This window comes from Naumovozyma dairenensis, chromosome 2 (assembly GCF_000227115.2).
Source record: "Naumovozyma dairenensis CBS 421 chromosome 2, complete genome".
NCBI lineage: Eukaryota > Fungi > Ascomycota > Saccharomycetes > Saccharomycetales > Saccharomycetaceae > Naumovozyma > Naumovozyma dairenensis.
Window position 1 is genome coordinate 1,032,252 of NC_016480.1, and position 9,118 is coordinate 1,041,369.

General features: G+C 33.0%; 3 protein-coding genes across 3 annotated transcripts; 1 reads left to right on the forward strand and 2 right to left on the reverse strand.

Annotated features, from left to right (window-relative positions):
- Positions 1-23: 23 nt before the first annotated feature.
- Positions 24-524, reverse strand: NDAI0B04080 (uncharacterized protein; the record flags this gene model as incomplete). Its single annotated transcript, XM_003668637.1, has 1 exon — positions 24-524. The coding sequence occupies one exon, from the start codon at positions 522-524 to the stop codon at positions 24-26; it is 501 nt and encodes a 166-aa protein (XP_003668685.1).
- A 713-nt stretch (positions 525-1,237) lies between these two features.
- ECM3 (putative ATPase ECM3) lies at positions 1,238-3,184 on the forward strand (the record flags this gene model as incomplete). Its single annotated transcript, XM_003668638.1, has 1 exon — positions 1,238-3,184. The coding sequence occupies one exon, from the start codon at positions 1,238-1,240 to the stop codon at positions 3,182-3,184; it is 1,947 nt and encodes a 648-aa protein (XP_003668686.1).
- A 558-nt stretch (positions 3,185-3,742) lies between these two features.
- On the reverse strand, positions 3,743-8,941 carry CMR2 (Cmr2p; the record flags this gene model as incomplete). The annotated part of the gene is made up of 1 exon (XM_003668639.1): positions 3,743-8,941. One exon carries the CDS (start codon positions 8,939-8,941, stop codon positions 3,743-3,745), a length of 5,199 nt encoding a protein of 1,732 aa, XP_003668687.1.
- Positions 8,942-9,118: the final 177 nt, after the last annotated feature.

The window sequence follows — 9,118 nt, forward strand, 5'->3', positions numbered from 1 at the left end:
GCTTCAGCATCCTCAATCAGCAACTAATGTGAGTGATCTGTATTTAATACGTTTTTTTTTCTTGGGCGCCTTTCATTCCATTTCGTTGAAAATATGTACTCAAAGTTTTCATATTTTCTTACCCTAAACCTAATGACAAATTTAAACATAACCCTCTCTTTATTTGCCTTCCCTGGGTAATCCCTAGGGTTGCTTTTTCTTTCTTTCTTTTTGAGTTTTTTGAGGGAAAAGGGAAAAAATACAGAAAAATGGCGCAGGAAACCCGCAGGGAAGCATTTGCCACGTTTGAATTTTGGAAGACCCGATATGTTCCCGAGAGAAATATACGCGCGCAACATCCACGTAAAATTGTCGGGAAAAATTGAAGGGATACGTCGTCCACGAAAGTCTCTGAAGGGGTTGAGGGAAAATGCCACATCTTCTCTTTTTGGCATGACGCCAGTCAAGAACGTTTTACCCGAGGCTGTTATTGAAGATAACAAGGGTATGTTTACCCTAATCAAGCTTACAATGATGACCTTCATGGTTTTTTCCGGAACATGGTGTCCAACAATTTCCTACTATTCCAAAACTCCAATCTCATCGACACCCTAAGGAACTAAATGATTCATGGGGGGATAGTTCTGTTATTCCCAATGGTGCCCTCATCAATATGGCATCGGAATGAAAATAAGTCTCAAATACACTTCAACCCTGGTCCATTTCACAGACAATCTCGTACAAACCCGGGACACGGATTACGGAATCATGAAAAATAATTGAAATTTGAAAAGAAACCTGAAATGGGCAAACAAGAACAATACGCAGCGAGATAGACTATCAAGACTCCGTCATTTAATCAAGAACCGACATAGACTCGAAAAAGATGGCTTCCCTTTAGCTCCCAAAAGAAACTTCTTTAAGAAGTTGGATCCGCCTTGTAAATTACGTATATCTTTCTCAGATTACCAACGTATCAGACACAAGTAACTTCACCTCGTACAATACTTATTCAATTGCATGAATAAAACCAACAAGTAGTACTGTGACATATATGTGTAACTCCAAACACAATCCATTCTACTCTAGTGCATCACATCCCTGTTTAATATCCTAATTGAAGTTGGTGAAGAGAAGTGTTCATATATTGCTTGATTCGACTCCTCTTTCTCGAAAAATACCCTATTCATTTTCACAAACAATCGCTTACTTTATCAATAGTTTGCTCCTCCAATAACAAAAAAAAAACAACAACAACATGCATATCACCTTAGGCCAAGCCATTTGGTCCTCAGTGAAACCGATCATCAAGATTTATCTTATCATTGGTACAGGATTCCTTCTATCCAAAATGAATATTCTAACTTCAGAGGCTACAAGAACCATCTCAGACGTCGTCCTTACCATCTTATTACCATGTCTATCATTCAACAAGATTGTCGCAAACATTGAAGATAATGATATCAAACAAGTCGGTATCATTTGTCTTACTTCAGTCATTTTATTCGCAACAGGTTTAGGGTTTGCCTTCTTAGTGAGAAAATTCTTACCTGTCCCTAAACAATGGTATGGTGGGATCCTGGCAGGTGGGATGTTCCCGAATATCTCTGATTTACCAATCGCTTATATTCAAACTATGGATCAAGGTTTCATTTTCACACCCACGGAGGGGGATAAAGGTGTTGCCAATGTTATCATCTTCTTAGCAATGTTCTTAATTTGTGTCTTCAATTTAGGTGGGTTTAGATTGATTGAAAATGATTTTAAATATAATGACGAGGAAAATGCTATCATGGAATCAGAAGAAGAAGAGAATAGTAATATAGATGTGGGACAAGAAGATGCAGATTCTCATTCATCCACTTTATCAAAGGGATCTCATGCGAAAACAGAAAGTTCTGAAGATGATGATCCTACTCATTTAAATGAGAAAAAAAATCATGATGAAAATCAGGAAAAAAATAACGGAGATAGTTCTACAAGTAGTACAACTGCTACTCATAGTCAAGTGGGAAATTCGATAGCGGAAAATAACAAGAGTAAAGATTCAATTCCAAAACGTATACATTCAGCTACCATCCCCGAAGAGCAAGAAGAAGAAAATGAAGATGTATCTTCTGAAACTTCATCTGTAGTCACTTCGATAGATTCTCATATTAATAATTCTTCAATATTGGACAATATGAACTTTACCAAGAGTCGTCGTACGGCTAGTCAACCTGTTGCTTTCACTTCCAGATCAAGTAGTGTCAGTGGTATGGGAATTCATGCCTATAAGACAACCTCTCATCAATCTATTCGTTCCATAGATCATAGATCATTACCAGCTCAAGATATGAATGATTTAATTAACGAGTATTCTAATGTTGATCAATTTGGTAATAAAAGAAGTAACACTGCATTGTCACTCGATTCCAATAATGTAAGAAATCCATACGATTCACCAGTAGAACAACCAATTGCAAGAACACAAACTGCGCAATCAAGAATTGAAAAAATTAGGTCATCAAATTTAACAAGAATATTAACATCTGACGCAACAGTTAGTAAAAAAGATATAGAAGAATCAGGTTCAAGTTTACCTAAATGGCTTCAAAAATTCCCATTAACTTCATTGATTGTATTTTTCGTTAAAAATTGTTTAAGACCATGTTCCATGGCAGTTATAATAGCTTTAATCATCGCATTTATTCCATGGGTCAAAGCTTTATTCGTTACAACTGCAACAACTCCAAATATAAAACAAGCTCCCGATGAACAACCTGCTTTAAGTTTTATCATGGATTTCACAGCTTACGTTGGGGCAGCTTCAGTCCCATTTGGGTTGATTCTTCTTGGTGCAACCTTAGGTAAATTGAAAATTGGTAAATTATATCCAGGGTTTTGGAAATCAGCAATATTATTAATATTTTTAAGACAATGTATAATGCCAATCTTTGGTGTATTATGGTGTGATCGTTTAGTTAAAGCCGGTTGGGCCACTTGGGAAAAGGATAAAATGTTATTGTTTGTTATCGCCATTACTTGGAATTTACCAACAATGACTACTTTAATTTATTTCACTGCAAGTTATACTCCAGTCGATTGTAAAGAACCAATCCAAATGCAATGTGTGGCATTCTTTTTAATGCTTCAGTATCCATTGATGGCCGTTAGTATGCCATTTTTAGTTTCATACTTCTTGAAAGTGCAAATGAAATTGTGATAAAAAAACAACAACATTTAAGCTAATCAATCAAGATTGCTGGAAAAAAAATCCAAAAAAAATCCATGAACGGATAGTAATGAATAATCAAAATTACCATAACATTTTTAAATATATATTCCAAAGCAACAGCAACAACATAAACGAAAAACAAGTACCAGCATACCCACTTCTGGGAGGTTACTAGATATTACTTTATAACTATAGAGTGGACTAATAACTACTAATACGTTTATTATCATAACAGTGGTCTTTCCAATTGAAAGGAAGACATCACTGCTTCACTAGAAAATTTTACACACCGAATTTGCATTCCATTAAAGACAAACTATATTCATTACTGATGTGTCTTATAGTTAACTATTATTATTTTTTAATATATAACGTTGGAATATATCTGTTTTGATATATAGATATATCACAAATACAAACAACCAACCATTACTTATATACGATAGCAACGATATTTTATGAAAGTTTTAATGCCACTCTATTATTAAATATTATTACAAAAATTCTTAGCTACTCTATCTATATATAAAAAAAAGTCCATTATTCTTAATCATTCCTCTGGGATTCAGAGAGTAGATATATAGAAATGTTTTCACCATAATTGATACCGTATTGTTCTTTGATTTCAATATCCTGCGATAACCAATTTTCCATCACAATATCTCGGTTCTTTGGCCAATCAGTAAGAGAATAACCCATGCTGCCTCTTGTAGCAACAAACGCACAGAGATCTAACACAACACCGTGTCCATTCAATAATTGAGTTACAATTAGAGCAGTTATGTTGGCTAATTTATCTTGAACAGTATCTTTACATTTCACCAAACATACTAATAACCCACCCGCTTTGGAAACAATACACGTAATAATAGAGGGATGAGCTAGCCTCACTGTCTTTTCAAGATCAACAACAAAATGTGTTAAACCCAATACTTCAATAGTTTCATTAATTGCACCTAATAAGAATAAAAGATTCAAATTAATTAAATCTCCTTGTGAATCTGGAACAGATACATTTTTAATAAATCCCAAATCACCAGTTCTCAAATATGTTAATCCATCATCAACATCTTTCTTGAATTTACTCTTGAATTGTTCTGTAATAAATGGATCCTTTGATAATTTATTGTTCTCTTCATCACAAATATAATAGTTAAATGCATTACCTTCAGAACAGCACCAAATTTCTCCAAATTCACCATCATAACATTGTAATAATGTCTCTGGGTTTACAACAGATACATCGGTACATACAGGTACTATACCAGAGTCTTGAATCCTAACATATTCACTCTCATCAGTAATTGCTGGATCAACTTCTTTAACGATACCTTCACGTAAGGAAACTGTATCAAGATATAAGTCAACTGGCGGAACATTCAAGTATGATCTTAATGAAATAAGTGAATTGAAATGGTGTTGATATACGTAATTTATTTGAGTGGGACTAACGAAAACATTATTATACCTTTTCAATAAGTTCTCCACTAAGACAGTTTGAGGTCTATTTATAAATGGTATCATCAAATTTTGAACATTTCTTAAGAAATCAGATCTCAAGACAGCTGTCGAAATATTTTTCGACGAAGAAGAAGAAGATGAATGATGTTTCCCATCTTTGGTGTAGGGTAAAGCTCGTATCAAATTGTATGCCTTTTCTAAAATTATTCTGAAAGTTTTCATATCCAAATAAAGGTTCTTGACATTTAGGTTTTGTAATCCGAATAAGAAATCTTTGGGGTCAGTCATAACGTTTGAAATACTGAACAGGTTAGTGGTAGAACCAACATAAATACCTAATAGGCAACTATGAATAAAACCAGGTCCAGTAGTATGGGAACAGAGAGAAAAGATTGGTGCATCAGTCGATAGTTGTAGAGTTTCCTTAAGTATTTTACAATTATTCATTAGAATATGGTGAGTCATTGACACATGTAAATTCCTCGTTACACTATATTCTCTAGATATCCAGATAATACACGGATTGGTGTTTGATTTTGAACCTGATTTATAACCATATTTATCTTTCAAGATCGTTTTGAAAATTCGTATCGTTACACCAGTTTTTTGTTTTACTTTAGAGAAAATTGTTATCTTGGGGATGGAAGGTTTGAATCTTTTATAATACTTGTTGACTGTTGGATTATTCTCTAATAGGTTATGTGTTTTAGCATCAATGAACATTCTTTTCACTTTATAGCTTTTTATAATAGTTTTTAGGAATTCAAACTCTTCTTCAATATTATTTTCATCGAAAATGGGTAATGGTATAATAACGAAGTTACAATACATACAAGCCATTACCATTGCAACATATTCAACAGAATTATCACACATGATAATTACACGATCGCCATTTTTCAAAGGTACTTTAGAACCTACAATTTTTTTCAAAAATGAAGCCACGATTAAATCGAATGCTTTCCAAGAAACCTTTTTATGGATATTATTTTCATTACTGTTTATAGTGGCAAATGAAGAATTACTACCATCAGAAAATGCGAATTCGTTACCATTATTTATAATTCTCCATTCTAAGACTTCCAACACTGTTTTAAAATCTGTTAATTTCTTCAAAGGATTTCTTGGATCTAACGAAGTGTCCCTATAGTCAATCCCAGAAGTTTGCCAAATTGAATTCATTTGGAAATCTGCAATACGAGCTTTATGAATATCTTCCAAACAAGTTCTTCTTAAAGTAGATAATCTTTCAGAAAAGATACTTTCATTAAAATACCCGGAATGTGGTATAAAATCCAAGATAATATTATCGAATTGAAATTTAACAAATCTAGAATCCAATTCACCATTCAAAAACCTTTTCTCAATGGTACTATTTGCCAATTCCAAAGAACAATACCTTCTAGGTAATGTATCCTTGGGCACCACAAGAATACATGTTGGCTGTATCTTATGGAAAATCCAAAGTATTCTATAAATTTGATCAGTTAAATCATTCATACTTTTCTCAAATAAATCCTTTTGTCTTGAAGATGTTACTAATAAAGATGAATCTCCATATGTAGGAGTTAATTTAGCTAGTGAACTTTCCACTACCACGACAAGGAAATGTTCTTCTTTATTATCATTCAATTCGAATGCAGCGACTTCGAAGATTGTATTTACTGTTCTCACCACTGTTTCAGTAATTTGTTGAAGGTAATGAGTTTGTACTTCACGTTTCATTGGTTTTATATTTTCATCTTCTCTTTCTATATCCTTATTAGAATCAGAATCCATATTGATTGTATCTATAGTTGAATTTGATTCATGCTTGGAGGATGAGGTTCTATTCTTCTTAGCTTTATTTAAATCCGAAGTATGAGCCCAATTAGGTAACCTAATTAATTTATTTTGTAAGAACATATCTTCAATCAATGAAAGAACATAAATTTTCCCATTATGAATGAACCCCATCAATTTAGTTCTTAAGAATGATGTATTTGAAGGGCAAACATTCAAGATGGTATCTAATTTTTCCCTCATTACATTAATTTCATCGGGGTTGTTTAATGATGCTGATGAATCGTTTATGAATGAATACATTTTGGAATAATTTAATTTTGCCTTAAATACGAAATCGTTAACTTTATCCATTTGATAAAATTCATCAGTTAAATTTTTAGAAGAGACCCAAATTTCCCCCACGTTCAAATCAGATACTAATGTATTATCATCTGGATTAACTACACATAGCATTGTGCCTGGTATGGGGAAACCAAAAGTTTCAAATTTGGAATAATCCTTAAAGGAACTTGATGAGTTGATCATTGCTGTGATACTTGATTCGACGATATTACTTTTCAATTTCTCCTTATTTACGAATAATTGATCTTGTAATTGTAATTTAGAGTTATGAATGGGGAAATTTTGTAAATTACCCAATTGATCTCTTGTTGATATGAAAATACCACCGAAATCCAATAATGTCAACATGGGAGAATAACATAAAGTTGCATCTAAACAACCTAAATTTTTCAACCATTTATGTACTACCATTTCAGTAACTTCAGTATCTATTGTGTTACATGAGGTCAAGCATGCTTTAATACAACTGAAATCGATTTTCCTTTTCTTTTTGGCGATTGATAATTCTGGGTTTTCCAAATAATTGATTGCGACTTGTTTCAATTGTAATTGATCGTTTAATAATATATCTGCTCTATATGTACTAATTAAAGATTCATATCCACCGGGTGTTTCAATTAATTTAGTATCTACAGATATCAATAAATTCCCCGTGAAAATATTGAAAAGGATACCAAAGATTAATCCTGTGGATCTTGTTGGATCCAGTGTATTTAATACGATAAATCTTTCATTTTGTAAAGTGTATGTACTTGAGGTACGATGAGCAGGTTTCTTGTCGTATGGTCTCATGATGTGGTTTTTCTTCTTCCAATGTAACATGGCTCTTGAATCGATGATTTTGGATAATATTTGGAATTGAGTAATTAAAGTCTTGTGTTTCATGACTACACCAGATAATCTTCCTAGGGGAGTTCTTGTGAATTCAATGTAAGAAATGTTCGGTATATCGTATACTGGAGATGATTTCTTGGCTTTAGAGTATGTACCCAAATCATCTGTCTTTAAGAAGTTGATTTGTTGGAAAAAGTCATTCTTGATTAGTTTTATTTTGGTATTATTTTGGGTGGAATGTAAATTATCTAGTTGTTTGTAACATTCGTTTGAGATTAGGATAAATTTTGAGTTTGTCAATTTGATAATTTCAATGATTTCTCCTAGGGAATAAGTTTCAAAAGAGATTGGTACTGCCACCATACCAGCAATGAAGCAACCTAATATTGCGACTGCAAATTCTATGATTTCATCTTTATTATACCATAAAAGAATCTTGTCCATCTTGTATAATTTATTTTTGGAGTTATTTAATTCATTAGCAACTTTTTCAGCTCTTAGATATAATTTATCCCAAGAGATAAATGTTTCTTTCCCTTTGGAGTTCAATGAAATCATTGCATTTTCATCGTTATTATTTTCGAATCTACCACGTAATATGACTGGTAATGAACCGAAACTTGCCACAGGATTTGTTTTATTATTACTATTTGGAGTGTTTGCATTAGGCATGGATTCATTTTCATTTTCTATAGGTCTTGGCAATAATGGGAACATTGGATCATATATCTTTTTTTTCGATGAACAGGAAGAATCCACTGGATGCGAAGAGTTAGAATGTGACGAAGATAAAGAAGGAGATGTTGTATGAGAGGAAGAGTTAAAGGGTAATGACAATTGGAAAGTGGATGATTTTCTTTTATGTCTCCTACTTGAATTTGAACTCATTGTAGTGACACGATATATTGATTTTTGCATATCTGATATGCTATCTCTTGTATTTATTGGAGGAGAATATATGGCACTCGATAGATCATTCAGACTGTTATTGTTCTGAGTTGCGACAGAGATATTGGTATTTTTAATGTAAAGGCTTTGGTTTCTACCTGGGAGGTAGATGGTATCTTTCTTGTTTTTATTGTTGTTGTTGTTACCATTAGCCGGTGACATTCTCAAAGTAGATGAAGACTTTATTGTACTGTTACGACCATTTTTCGACTGATACTGATACGCAGTTTTCCTTATACCGTATTGCTCTAATATTTGTAATCTTTTAGTTTCATATCCCTTTCTGGTCAAATTTTCCTCTTTATAATCTTGGATCAACTCATTTAATCTATTTTGCAATTCTATTGGTAAGTTTGCCGGTATTGAAAAGTCCATGGTACGATGAAAGGAAGATGTTTATGGTATGTGTATGGACGATATACACATATATATGCCTGGGTATCGTTGAAACCTCTTCTTTGACTCTATTTCACGTATAGTAATGTGTAATCTTTGATGAAACGTGTAAGCTCATCACCATCAACCTGTCTGTTCATTCTAGAAGTGACAATT